General features: G+C 45.2%; 1 protein-coding gene across 2 annotated transcripts in view; it reads left to right on the plus strand.

Moving 5' to 3' along the window:
• The window catches only part of LOC116508172 (E3 ubiquitin-protein ligase TRIM37-like), a 70,717-nt gene that overhangs the window by 26,764 nt on the left and 29,101 nt on the right, over positions 1-14,852 (plus strand). For both annotated transcript variants that reach the window (XM_032216686.1, XM_032216687.1), the window contains 5 exons: positions 1,071-1,250; positions 2,253-2,367; positions 5,566-5,778; positions 10,211-10,347; positions 13,725-13,819. In XM_032216686.1, coding sequence (XP_032072577.1) covers positions 1,071-1,250; positions 2,253-2,367; positions 5,566-5,778; positions 10,211-10,347; positions 13,725-13,819 — 740 coding nt within the window. The remainder of the gene's footprint in view (positions 1-1,070; positions 1,251-2,252; positions 2,368-5,565; positions 5,779-10,210; positions 10,348-13,724; positions 13,820-14,852) is intronic.

Here is a 14,852-nt window from a genome sequence, read left to right on the forward strand (position 1 = left end):
AATCCTAGCAAGCTAAGAATCCTGAACTGGGTGTTGTGCTGAACTTGCTGTAGAGAGATACCTTAACTTTGGCAGGGAACAGAAGCCCAGCTGAGAAATTTTCCTGGCTTCCATACAATCAAAAAATCAAAATCCTGGTCCCCGGTTCAAGTTGCTATTTAATATACTTTATCTGAATTCTTTCTTTTGGGAAAGCTTGGACATTTGGAGTGAGATTTAGTTTTTATCTTGATTGCTTCAGTTTTTCAACTCTCACTGTATACTTTAAATCTTCCAGATAAGTTTCCAAGTTGGTTATGTACTTATTTGTCTCCTCTCATTCTAAACCATTTGGTGGCATTTTAATACCAAGCTACCACACCATCTGCAGTGCACAATCTTGCGTGGGATGGCCAGAACCTGCACGTCTGTCTGTGTCTGTCTGTCTGTCTTTCTTTCTTTCTTCCTTCCTTCCTTCCTTCCTTTCTTTCTTTCTTTCTTTCTTTCTTTCTTTCTTTCTTTCTTTCTTTCTTTCTCTGCTTTGCACCACAGTAGTACTTTTCAATTCATTTAATGTATTTTTCTAATGAAAGATTTTGTATATATTTTATACACTCCACAAAAATATAGATTTGGAACATGCATCCTTGAAAACATAAGGTATACTAATATCTTGTAAATCTTCCAGATAATGTAAGACGTTGGGTTATTTTATAAGTCTAAGATAACCCAATGAAAACAGAACTGTTGATTTTTATTCACTGCATTCTTTTGGTCGAGAAGATCAATTGTTAATGTGTACCTAAAATTTTGGAAAATATGGGTTTTGCATACTACACTTTACACTAGTTCTGTACAGGTAATCTTCAGTTTATGACCACAATTGAGCCCAAAATCTGTGTGGTTAAGCGAGGAATTTCTTAAGTGAGTTTTGCCCCATTTTATGATTTTCCTTGCCACACAGTTTTTATTTTCCTCACTGCATCTTATTATATACACCCAAGTTGATCTGAAAATTACCTTCAGAAAATATGGGAATGCACAGATACAATGTAGGAATAATGAAATACTGAACCCTCCCTTCCTTCCAGATATGAATATCGTGTTGAGATGGTCCATCAATCCACTAATGATCCTGCAAAGAACATCATTAGAGAATTTGCATCTGATTTTGAAGTTGGGGAATGCTGGGGTTACAACAGGTTTTTCCGACTGGATTTGCTTGCCAATGAAGGCTATTTGAACAGGCAAAATGACACGGTCATATTACGGTAAGACAGTTTACGAAAGGGCATTGTGGTTGGTCTTCATGGCATTAGGATGGTAAATCTCTTTATGCTACATTAGTGGCTCTTGGTCTTAAATGTTTTTCTTGTGAAAATACATTGTGTAGGGTTCCAAAATAAGAAGAGGGAATCTTTTCATTGATAGCCCTTCTTCTCTGGAATATTGTCTTTAGTAGGGATATTTGAGACAGACATTATATCTGTCCCGGGATAATGTTGCAGGCTCCCATCTGGGTCAGTCACCAGGACTGGAGGTTTTGTTTCCTAGGCTAGAGAGAAATTCCCTGAAGATGGGCTCCAGCATGAGTCCGAAAGCTCGGAAGAAAAAACTTACGTTCCTGTTGACTGACTCAGGTTGGATCCTACAGACTATTATCTTTTCTGTGCCAGATACATTTTAACCTTTTATTGCTCCTTTTATTGTTTCGATGTTGCACATTTTAATTATAATGTTTCAATGTATAATTTGATCATTTTAGAACTTTGGGCATTTTTAGTTTGTTGTAAAGTCATCCTGGGAAAAACTGATTTTTTTAAAGAATTACATATAAATGTTAAATGCAAATGACTAATTGTGTCTTTTAATTGGTGGACCCTAAGCAAAATTAGATAATTGCTTAAATCTCTTAGCAGGTTCCTTATTGGGATTATTGCACCTTAACGAATAACAGCTAGCACTTAAGTATTAAAAGGAAATACAGTTTTCCCAGTCCTGTTTTAGAAGCCAAATAAACAAACATCAGTAAACAAAAGGTGACATTTTAGCATTAACCAGTTTAATTAACGGAATGCAGTTTAAAGCCCTAATCCCTTGGAGTAAATGGGATAGTGTCGGATAACGCAACCCTGTTTCTCTTAATAAAGCCGTCCTGTTTGGACTATGGAAACACACATACTGGAGGAAGTTGGAGAGAATCCAAAAATGAAATGACTTGCATTTTTTGGGGTAAGCTTAGCGGACCTTTTGACGTGCTGTTTCTGCTAAAGGTTCCAGGTGCGTTCACCTACGTTCTTCCAGAAATGTCGGGATCAGTACTGGTACATTTCTCAGCTGGAAGCTGCTCAAACAAGCTACGTCCAGCAAATAAATAATCTGAAAGAGGTAAGCAGTACTACTTCATACAGAACAAACTGTAGGTATTTATTTATTTGAAACATTTATATAGCAGTCTATCTTACAACATGTAAATCATATTAAAACCATGAAATTAGATTAAAGCATTAAAATACTAACACAGCCTCCTATGTTGTATTGCCTTTCCAAGATTGTAATAACTGATATGCGTTCCTTTTTTTCTAATTCAAGCTGGAAGTATGTGTAACAAGGTTCAAGCTAAGATATTCAGAGAGTCCTTGACTTGCAAGCACTTGTTTAGTGACCTTTCGAAATTATAATGGCACTGAAAAATAGACTTATGGCTGGTCCTCACGTTTACGACCATGGCAGGATTCCCACACCAGTCACATGATCAAAATTCAAGTGCTTAGCAACCTGCAATTGACAGTTGCAGCCTTCTGGGGTCATGTGATCTCCATTGCACTATGAAGCGGTACATAAGTCTAAGTGCACTTGCTACTTGCATCCTTCCCTGGGTTTCTGACAAGCAAAGTCAATGTGGGAACCAAGATTTGATTAACGACCACGTGTGTCACTTAACTGCAGTGATTCGCATAACAATTGTGGCAAAAAAATGATCATAAAAATGGATGCGCGTGTGTCCAGCAACGGAAATTTTGGTGCCAATTGCGGTCATAAATTGAGAATTACCTTTATTAAAAAAAACCTGACTTAATCTTGTTTAGTATTATCATCAACCCCACAAATTCCCTGAAGCACTTTTTAAACTTCAAATCTCAAAACCCTATACATACCTCATTGAATACATGTCCATGGAAATTCTGATGATAGCCAGTAGATCTTCCAGTTTAAATACTCTATTTTTAATGGGTCAGCTGTTGGAAAAATTAGAACAGGAATTGCACAGAAAAATTAGAATGAGGACATTGAGAACAATTAATCACTGGAATGGCTTCCCTCCAGAAGTTATAGGTGCTCCATCACTGGAGATTTTCATGAAGAAATGGGACAGCCACTTGTCTGAAATGGTACAGAGTTCCCTGCTTGAGCAGAGGGTTGGACTAGAAGTGTCCCAAGATCCCTTCCAACTCTTATCATTCTGTTAAATCTCACTCATCCAGAAGCTGAATCTGAGTGACAGTGCCAATCTGTTGTGTATTATGGATACCAGGTGGAAGAAAGCATTCGTGTCTTCCATTTCTGTTACCTAGTCCGGTGATGGTGAACCTATGGCACGTATGCCAGAGGTTGCACGCAGCGCCCTCTGATGGCACGTGAGCCATCCCCCCAGTTCAGCTTCGGCACGTATGCTTCCTACTGGGCAGTTGGTCTTTGAGTCTCTGTTGCACATGCGCTGGGGCGGGGCTTGTGCAGGAAGGGCTCACACACAGGCATGGGGGATGTAGTGATGCATACATGCGCAGGGGGCGAGGTATGCGGAGGGAGTGGGGCACATGCAGGGCGAGCGCATTGCATTTTGGGGATTCGGGCGAGCATGTGCATTCTTGCACGCACACGCTTTGGGTACTCGGTCCAGAAAAGGTTAGCCATCACTGAGCTAGTTTCTTCTGCAGTAGAAAAGACAAATAAAAGGAGAATAAGTGTAGCTCAGGGTTGAACTGAGTGCTGTCTGAGCTTGGTTGTTTTCTTGCAGATATTGACACTGATTAAGTTATCTACTTTTGGTATTGAAACGTCTGCAAGAAAATAACCCAGCTCAGACTACACCAAGGAACCTTCAGAGAAGAGAGAGCAGGAGGACTTGCTCACTTCATCTCACTCAGCCAGTGTTTCACATTCCAGGCCACCCGCTTTAGGGCATTGTGTTGTAGTTTGGTGACTTGGTTAGTTTGGAGGGATTGTTGGTCCATTGTCGTTTCATGTGCTTAACAAGATGGCATTACTTTTGCCTCTCTTTGGGGGCACGCAGAAATCTCCCAAGGATTGCTCAGATCATCATTTCAGGCCTCTGGGAGATTTTGCCACTCATTCCTCTACCCTTTCTTGGTTTTTTGATGTTTGGATAGTTAGTTGTTGTGGCCCAGCAGGAGCCGTTGGAGCTGCAGATGGACTCCGATAGTGAGGAACCCTATGAGTCAGCTATGGAGGATGTGGAGGACCCTGGGCAGGGTTCAGACTCCGAGCAAGGACCAGGGAGGCTGGTTGGCCACCAGGAGGCGCCTGAGGCATGGAGCAGTGGGGAAGATCAAAGGGAGTTTGTACCTGACGTGCGGTACTGGAGTAGCAAGGAAGATCAAAGGGAGTTTGTCCCTAACGTCAGGCACTGGAGCAGCGGTGAAGATCAAAGAGTGTTTTTCCCTGATGCCCGGCAACGGAGGGCAGAGAAACGGAGGCAGCAGTTATGGAGACAGACTCATAAGAGATAATCAAGCCCAGGTGGTTGTGGCTTGGCTTCTCCCAAGAAAGTATATAAGAAGATACTTTGGGAGGAGACCTTTTGCAGGACACAACCATTCATACCAAGCTGGAGAAGCTTTTGTGTGTATTGTATCTCTTATCTGTGGGAGTCCGGGTTGCTGCCAACATCTTGCCTATGAGTAGTTGCTGTGAATAAAGTGTGGCTAACAGTAAGCCTGTGTCGGCGTTAATCACCAGACGGAGGGGGGTCAGAACAGTTAGTTATGAACAAATGACATAAGATTATTTAATCTTTGAAATGCAGACATGTGTTTTTACGTACACATTTTAAAATAATTTTACTTAGATTAATGCATGATCCATATTCTTAAGACAATGTCATAATTACCTAAATCATTTTTTGTACCTAAACTCTGTATATAATTCAGCCACTTTTCATGCATATGCTACTGAGACACTTTTTGCTTAACTATGTTTATTAATATTTTTTATTTCTTAACCGCCCATCTTCCTCAGAGTTCAGAATTTCCTCCTCCCCCCTTTTGATTTCCCAATATCAGTTGTTTTTTACTCCTTCGTGGTTCCCCATTATTAAATCATCCCTTTTAACTACTTTTAAATTGTTAATCATTTCAAAACTTTTAGAAAAATACTTGATTCGGTATCATCTTTACAGAGGATTCTTGTACCAGTGATGCTCCCAAATTAGAACATGTTAGTTTGGGTCGGGTCTTGCTCTCACTGCTTTCAGAAAGCCCATCAATACAACTTCTAAGTGTCATCTTTGTTTTTTCTTCTCTCTCTCTCTTTTTTTTTTTGCTTACTTGCTTAAAAAAAATGAAGAGGCTTGCAATCGAGCTTTCCCGGACCCACAAATCCCACGGCGTCTCCCCTCCAGATACTCACCTCAGCCCACAAAGTGATGATGGCCTGGAAACGAGACCGAAGAAATCAGGACCGAACTCAGAAGTGCTTCTTGAGGCTGTGGCCGGTACAGCACCTCCCAGAAACACAAAACAAGAAGAGGAGGAAAAAGTGCAATATGAAGACTTTAATGTAAGTACAAGTAAACCCCGGGTTATGAGTGTTCCCTGAGTGAACATTCGAAGTTACTCAACAAGCGCCCCCTAGTGGTTTATGAACAAGTCCTGAATTTACCAATCTTGCTGCACCACGGCAGTTGTTTGCCCTTACAAACAACCACAGAGGATCTGCAACATTCGGCCTGCACTTTGCTGGTTGGAACGGAGCTCCGTTTCGGCCTGCAAAGTGGTGGGCGAGGCCTCTGAAGGCCCAAAGGGAGCGTTGGAGGGGCGTGCGCGGCTGAGAGGCTGGAGAAGAGACAGCTTGCTAGATCTTTGCATGGTAAGTGACCCATGCAACAGTATGGGAGGGGGGAAAAGCAGTTGTGGGGAGCATGAAGTATTTAAGTGGGTTGAGGAGACCTTGGGTGGTCTTAAGCAGGTGGCCTGTTGCATCCCTAGCAGGGGTGGGTTCCTGCCAGTTCTAACCTCTTCTATAGAAGAGGTTCCACAAATCTACAGTGCTGTTTAGAACCGGTTTCAGCTCCCTCCCCATCCCCCTGCCAATGTTAGCAAGTTGTTGCTTGCTAACATTGGGCGTCTACACCTCCATCTACAATCACCCTGCACAATACCGACTTTTGGACCTTTGGCCTTGGGTGTCTTTCTGGGACCTAGAGGAAGGGAGAGGAGCGGAGCAGCTCTCCCTCCTCCTTTATACCATCACTTTTATATCACACTAGCACAGTGCTCCGCGAATTTTAATGAATGTGGTGTGTATGGTGTGCCTGTTTGATGTCTGTACCCGCTTTTTAAAATCTCATTATTGTTGTAGTTTTTGAGTTTTAATTGACTTATGTGGGGACTGTCTGGGTGAGTGGCTGTGTATGTATATTAGGATTGGGATTATAACCTGGTACCTCCTCCACTGAGTGCGAAGTGGTAGGGGGGCCCAGGCCTACCTCCCATCCTAGTATGACTGATTCAAATCGCCTGCCGGAAGGAGCGGAGGCCGTGAGAGGGGAAATGGGGTCTACAGTTGCGGGGGTGGGCCGGAGCATTACAGTCATTACGGGGAGGGGCAGGTACGACGGGAACTTCAGGGCTAGCCATTACCGGGGAAGGAAGGTCCGCTATGTCACAGTGATCCACCCTTCCGGCCCTGTTAGTTCCACTCCAGGGCCAGATGGCGAGAATTGTCAGGGCCCTGGTCTCAGGCTGTTGTTGCTAAATGCCAGGTCTGTGGTTCATAAAGCTCCCCTCGTCCGGGACCTAATAGTAGACGAGGGGGCAGACCTGGCATGTATTACTGAAACCTGGCTGGGCCCGGAGGGAGGGGTCCCCCTCACTGAAATGTGCCCAGAGGGATTTCAGGTGCTCCACCAGCCGCGACCCCAGGGAAGGGGGGGGGGGAGTGGCCGTCATCATCCGAAGGTCATTAGTTCCTTGTAGGATCCCTGCTCCAGAGCTTGTCGGGTGTGAGTCCTTGTTGTTGAAGTTGGATCTTGGGGGTCAAGTGGACTTGCTGTTAACGTACCTACCTCCCAACAGCGTTGCAATAGCCCTCCCCTCGCTCCTCTAGTCAGTAGCCGAGCTGGCGGTAGAGTTACCCACGCTTATGGTGCTGGGGGACTTCAACCTGCCTACGCTTGGTGAACGCTCTGATGGGGCGCAGGAGTTCATGGCTTCCATGACAGCCATGGACTTGACCCAAGTAATCCGGGATTCGACTCATTCAGCGGGTCACACACTTGACCTCGTATTCCCCTCAGAGCAGTGGAGGCGTGATCTAGAACTGAGGGGTATTAATATCTTGCCCTTGTCATGGTCTGATCACTTCCTACTGAGGCTTGACTTTCGGAAACCAATCTCCCACTGTAGGGAGGAGGAACCGATTAGGTGGTTCCGCCCCAGACGCCTGATGGACCCTATGGGATTTCAGACGGCGCTTGGAGTGATACCTGACACTCTCGTCCACAGTCCGGTTGAGTCCTTAGTCGCTGCCTGGAATGCAGTGGCGACGGGGGCTCTAAACCGGATTGCGCCTTTGCGGCCTCTCGAAGGTAGCAGATCCAGGAGAGCTCATTGGTTTACCGAGGAACTCCGGGAGATGAAACACCAAAACCGACGTCTAGAGCGCCGCTGGAGGGCCAGTAAGTCTGAGTCAGACCGAGCACTGATGAGAGCCTATATCAGAGCCTATCTCGTGGCAATACGGGCAGCGAAATGTTCGCATTTTGTCCGCTCTTATTGCGTCCGCTGAATCGCGCCCAGCCACCTTGTTTAGGATAACCCGCTCCCTCCTGAAAGGGAGGGACACGGATGAACCTTTGCAAGGTAGAGCTGAGGAATTTGTTCAGTATTTAACGGATAAAGTCGCTCAGATTCGGACAGACCTGGACTCCAATTGCTCAGAGCCAGCCGAGGTACCGGGGGAAGGTCTTGAGCGGAGTTTATGGATTGAGTTTCAACTTGTCACGCCTGAGGAAGTGGACAAGGCCATGGGAGCGGTGAGCGCCTCCACTTGTATACTGGACCCGTGCCCTTCCTGGCTGGTTTCGACCAGCAGGGAGATAACATGCGGCTGGATCCGGACGATAACCTCTCTCCGGGAGGGATCCTTCCCGCTCCTCTTAAAGGATGCGGTGGTGAGACCCCTCCTGAAGAAACCGTCTCTGGACCCAGCCATTTTGAGCAACTATCGTCCGGTCTCCAACCTCCCCTTTGTAGGGAAGGTTGTTGAGAAAGTGGTGGCCTCTCAACTCCGACGGTCCTTGGATGAAACCGATTATCTGGATTCCTTTCACTCTGGATTCAGGCCTGGCTACAGCACGGAAACTGCTTTGGTCGCGCTGATCGATGATCTCTGGCGAGCCAGGGATAGGGGTCAGTCCTCTATCCTAGTGCTCCTTGACCTCTCAGCGGCCTTTGATACCATCGACCATGGTATCCTTCTGCGACGGTTACGAGAGGTGGGAGTGGGAGGCACCCTTCTTCGGTGGTTCTCCTCCTACCTCTCGGACAGGTCGCAGTCGGTGTTGGTCGGAGGACAGAGGTCGACCCCGAGGCCCCTCAATTATGGGGTGCCGCAGGGCTCGGTCCTGTCCCCCCTCCTATTTAACATCTACATGAAGCCACTGGGTGAGATCATACGGCGGCACGGGATTAAATACCACCAATACGCGGACGATACACAATTGTATCTGTCCGCCCCGTGCCAACTCAGTGAAGCAGTAGAAATGATGGGCCAGTGCCTGGAGGCTGTCAGGGTCTGGATGGAAACGAACAAGCTTGCACTCAATCCCGACAAGACCGAATGGCTATTGATGTTCCCTCCCAAAGATTGGCTAATGATTCCATCTCTCAGTCTGGGGGGTGAAATTATACGCCCTTCAGAGAGGGTTCGCAATTTGGGAGTCCTCCTGGATCCACAGCTGACTTTAGATCACCAGTTATCGGCTGTGACCAGGGGGGTCTTTGCCCAGGTTCGCCTGGTGCACCAATTGCGACCCTATCTGGACCGGGAGGCACTTCAGATAGTCACTCATGCCCTCGTGACCTCAAGACTGGACTACTGTAATGCGCTTTACATGGGGCTGCCCTTGAAAAGTGTTCAAAGACTTCAGCTAGTCCAGAATGCAGCCGCGCGAGCGATTGTGGGTGCACCTCGGTACACCCACGTTACACCTATCCTCCGCGAGCTGCACTGGCTGCCCATTGGTCTCCGGACTCGCTTCAAGGTGCTAGTTATTACTCATAAAGCCCTACATGGCATCAGACCTGGGTACCTGAGAGACCGCCTCCTGCCAATTACCTCCCAAAGACCAATTCGATCGCACAGGTTTGACCTTCTCCGGGTTCCATCTGCCAGCCAATGTCGGCTGGCGATCCCCCGGGGGAGGGCCTTCTCTGTTGCTGCTCCGGCCCTCTGGAACGAGCTCCCCGTGGAGATCCGGATCCTTACTACCTTCCTGGCCTTCCATAAAGCTACTAAGTCCTGGCTGTTCCGGCAGGCTGGGGGCTGTTAAAGCACCCAGCCCTGTTTTAATTGTGACTGTTGTGGATTTTAAAATTGTTTGTATTGTCTTATTTATTTCCTCCCCTGTTTATTGTGAGCTGCCCGGAGTCCTTCGGGAGTGGGCGGCATACAAAACCAATAAACCTAAACCTAAGTAAGTGTTTTATTTCCACATCTGCTACAGAGGTGGGTTCCTACTGGTATGGCCCGGTTCGGCCGAGTAGGTAGTAACTTGGCCTGCCATGCCCCTGAACTGGTTCTATCGGTGGCGGTGGCATCTTGATTTTTGTTTCTGCACATGCGCAGAACAATTTTCATTGCAAAAATGTATTTTCCCCCCTTTTCTAACATTGTGCGCATGCACAGATGTTTTTAGGGACCCATTTTTTGCGCACCGAACCGGCAGTAATGCTGGCAGCAACCAACCCCTGATCTGCTCTAATTGCAGCACGAACTCTCCGACGGCGATCTGGATGTCGATTTTGTTGGGCAAGAGGAGGCGAACCATTTGGATGGCAGCAGCTCCTCCGTGAGCTCGACGGCCACCAGCAACACGGAGGAAAACGACATAGACGAAGAGACCATGTAAGTCACGGCAGGGATTTCCTTTCCCTGTGTCCGTTGGCATGTAAATCCCCTTTCATGTCTCTGTGTAAAAATCCCCAACCCTTCAGCGATGTTCCAAAAATGTCACCAGGAAGGCTTAACGTTCATATAAGCCTAAAGCCGAGATTTTTTTCCCCACATCCACTCAACTTAGTGAGACTTCCTGTGCGTAGGATTGGACTGCAACTAATCCATATATTTAAGCTCCGTTGGGAAGCCCTTTAATTGTAAACCTGGCAATCAGATTGGAAGGCCAGAGATCTTTTATAGATAAATACAGTATTTTTCGGAGTATAAGACGCACCGGAATATAAGATGCACCGGAATATAAGACGCACCGGAGTATAAGACACACCAAGGTTTTGAAAAGGCAAATTTAAAAAAAAGTAGATAGGTAGATAGAGGGATAGAGAGGGATAGAGAGAGAGAGAAATACAGTAGGGAGGGAGGGAGAGAGAGTGGGTAGGTAGGTAGATAGAGGGATAGAGAGAGAGAAATACAGTAGGGAGGGAGAGAGAGAGTGGGTAGGTAGGTAGGTAGATAGAGGGATAGAGAGAGAGATACAGTAGGTAGATAGGGAGAGAGTGCAGGTAGGTAGGTAGATAGAGGGAGAGAGGGAGAAATACAGTAGGGAGGGAGGGAGAGAGAGAGTAGGTAGGGAGGGAGAGAGAGTAGGGAGGGAGGGAGAGAGAGTAGGGAGGGAGGGAGAGCGAGCACGGGTAGGTAGGTAGATAGAGGGATATAGAGAGAAATACAGTAGGTAGGTAGGGAGAGAGAGCGTGGGTAGGTAGGGAGATAGAGGGATAGAGAGAGAGAGAGAGAAATACAATAGGTAGGTAGGGAGAGAGCAAGAGTAGGTAGGTAGGTAGGTAGGTAGATGTTTCTAGATGTATTTATCCATGTGCTGGAGAAGGAAATAGCGACAACCTGCAGCACCTAAGACTTGTTTCTGCTGGCACAGCACTTGATCAATGTAATTCTCATCAATCACTAACTAAAGAGCTTTCCAAAAGGGGGAAAAAGGTTTTTGCACTCTGCAAACCTCCCCAAAACGGCCCATTTTCACGAAAACGAGCCCATTTTTTTCAAATAAAAGGCATGAATAGCCTTGGGGGGGCTTGCAGAATGCTCCTGGGAGTGTGGGGGAGCAAAAAACAGCCCATTTTTTGCTCATTTCTGCCCCCCCCCCGCCAAACCCCCAGGAGCTGTCTGAAAGCCTCCATAGGGGTATGCACGACCATTTTGGTGAAGGGGCGGGGCTTCGGGAGGCCAAAAAAATGCTGTATTTGATGTATAAGATGCACCCAGATTTTCAGCCTCTTTTTTGAGAAAAAAAGGTGCATCTTATACTCCGAAAAATATGGTACATAGAATTTAATGGATGAAAGGGACCTTCTAAATAAGGGATAGATAAACATTTTCTCCAAAAGTTGGTGTTAACTCTCAGAATAACTGAACAGAGTTGGAAGAGACCTTGGAGGTCTTCCACCCAAACCCCCTGCTTAGGCAGGAAGCCTTATACAATTCCGAACTAATGGCTGTCCAATGTTTTCTTAAGAACCACCAGTATTGGATAATTCACAACTTCTAGAAGCAAGTCAAATAACTGGTTTATTATTCTCACTGTCGGGAAATTCCTCCTTAGTTCTAGGTTGGTTCTCTCCTTGATTAGGTTCCATTTGTTGCTTCTTGTCCTGCCTTCAGGTGCTTTATATCAGGGTGACGCAAGAGATGTCAGTTTCAGTGAACAAGCTATTTCTTTGAGGCAACAAAAAAAAAGATGTAGGGGAACATCTGAGTTACCCTTCTTAACTTTAGATCTACTGAGTGCTGCATCCGTCTCAATGACAAATAGTTGTCCAATTTGTTCTTAAAAACCTCCAGTGATGGAGCACCCACAATTTAATGGAAGCAAATCGTCATACCTCTAGTGGTGGCTGGGGTGATGGGATGGCGTCCCAAGACCCCTTAGGTTCACAAACTGCGGTTCCCAAATGTTTTGGAACCAGGGACCAGTTTCCAGAAAAGACAGTTTACCCACAGACTGGGTGGTAGTGGTGGAATTGGTTTCACGCACTACCTAGATATGGCGCATGGACAGATGTAGCTTTGCTCGCTTCCACAGCCCAGTTCCTAACAGGCCGCAGACCAGTACTGCTTCACAGCTTAGGGATTGGGGACAGAGGATTTTAAATTAGTTGAACTATGTTTTTCACCTCTGAGAGTTTCTCTTTTTGTTGAATTTATAAAGTGCATGCAGGTATTCCTCAACTTAAAACCATTCATTTACTGATGGTTCAAAATTACAACGGCATTGAAAAAAGTGACTTACGGCCACTTTCAATAATACAATACAATAGCAGAGTTGGAAGGGATCTTGGAGGTCTTTTAGTCCAACCCCCTGCCTAGGCAGGAAACCCTATACCGTTCCAGACAAATGGCTATCCAACATCTGCCTAGATAAGGTAGACCATAACCTACTACTAGATAAAGTAGAAGAATGTGGGTTGGACAGCATCACCACCAGATGGATTCGTAACTGGCTGACCAACCGCACTCAACGTGTAGTCCTCAGTGGAACTGCATCTACATGGAGGGAAGTATGCAGTGTGGTATCCAAGGCTCTGTTTTAGGCCCAGTACGCTTCAACATCTTCATCAATGATTTGGATGAGGGAATAAATGGGAAACTCATCAAACTTTCCATACTTATGAGATTGTAGCAATCCCATGCTCACACAATCAAAACTAGTGTACTTGGCATCTGGAATGTATTTATGACAGTTGTCATATCACTATTTGTAACTTCCCAGCTGGCTTCAGGCAAGCAAAGTCAACGGGGCAACCCAGATTCACTTAACAACAGCAAGTTTCACTTAACAGTTGCAATGATTTGCTTAACATCTATGGGGGAAAACCCTTGTAAAATGGGGCAAAACTCATTTAACTGTCTCGCTAGCGATGGAAATTTTGGGCTCAGTTGTGGTCATAAGTCGAGGACTATCTATTCTAAAAAGGGGATCTTAGATCAGCTAATCTAACCAATCTTACTTCAGATATAAACATCCCCCACTTTAGGAGTGCCTTAAATAAATAGCTCTCTGGGTTCTTTACTCATTTTCCCTCTGAAATGGTACATTGATTCTATTACCACAGGTCACTGTTTCTACTTTGTGTTGCACCTGCCCCTAAGTGCAGGTGAGCTCAGCATTTTATCCCGTTACAGTGAAATTGTAATTTCAGTGCAATTCAGAATTTCAGTGCAATTCAGAATTCTTCGAACCCTATTTAACAGAACGGACATTTTCTCAAACCTGAAACTTAGCAAGAACTTTGTGGTTTTATTTTGCCCTCAAGGTCTGGAGAGAACGATGTGGAATACACTCACAACATGGAGTTGGAGGAAGGAGACCTTGTAGAAGAAGCCACATCTGCCCCAGCAGGGGCTTCAGGTATACATAGAGAAAAATCCTTTTTATAAGGGCATTTCCGTATAAAGCATCCCTTCCTCCTTTGTCCTCATCAGAAGCCACGTGGAGTTGGGGATTCTGTAGGATTTTCTATTTTTGGAACTGCTGCATCACACATCATATGTACAGATTCTTTAATGTAGGGCAGTCATCCCATTAGCTCAAATTCAATGGAGGCTTGCAGCTGGGATTTTTTTTTTTAAAAAAAAAGCATGTCGGTATAATACTAGCTGTGAGATTATGTTTTGGGAAAGGCTATCAGACAAACTTGAGTTTTTGAGAGGTTTGCCTTACTTCAAGGAAAAGATTGTCCTTGGGCCTTCCTGCCTTTATAACCTAAGAAGCTTTAATGCCTTCATTTAAAACCTTCTGATGTTCTTCTCTTACTTCGGGAGGAGATAATTTAGGTAGTAGGTAGAGAAGAATTTAAATAAATGAGATTTTTTTTAGGCAGTAGATGGAGAAGAATTTCAATAAATCTATCTCTTCGATTGTTGATTTGAATGTAATTCAGAAACAGATTCTTTATACAGGCAGTCCTGAACTTCCGACCAGAATTGAGCCCAAAATTTATGTTGCTAAGTGAGAAATTTGTTAAGTGAGTTTTGTCCCACTTTACGATTTTTCTTGCCACATTTGTTAAGCGAATCACTGCAGTAGTTAAGTTAGTAACACGGTTGTTAAGTGAATCTGGCTTCCCCAACTGACTTTGCTTGTCAGAAAGTCACAAAAGATGACCCTGGGACTTCGCCACCGCCATAAATGTGAGTCAGTTGTCAAGCATCCGGATGTAAATCACATGACCACTAAGATGCTGCAACAATCATCGGTATGAAAAAATGGTCATGTCACTTTTTTCAGTGACGTTGTAACTTCAAACTGTCTCTAAACAAGCTGTGGTTAAGTCAAGGACTATCTGTATTTGATGAGATTTTTTTAATAATCAGAAAAGGGTTGTTTTTAAAAAAGCACTGCAAGACTGGTAAAATTATGCTGAAAATGTGGGTATATAGGA

Source organism: Thamnophis elegans, chromosome 4 (genome assembly GCF_009769535.1).
Source record: "Thamnophis elegans isolate rThaEle1 chromosome 4, rThaEle1.pri, whole genome shotgun sequence".
NCBI classification, from domain to species: domain Eukaryota; kingdom Metazoa; phylum Chordata; class Lepidosauria; order Squamata; family Colubridae; genus Thamnophis; species Thamnophis elegans.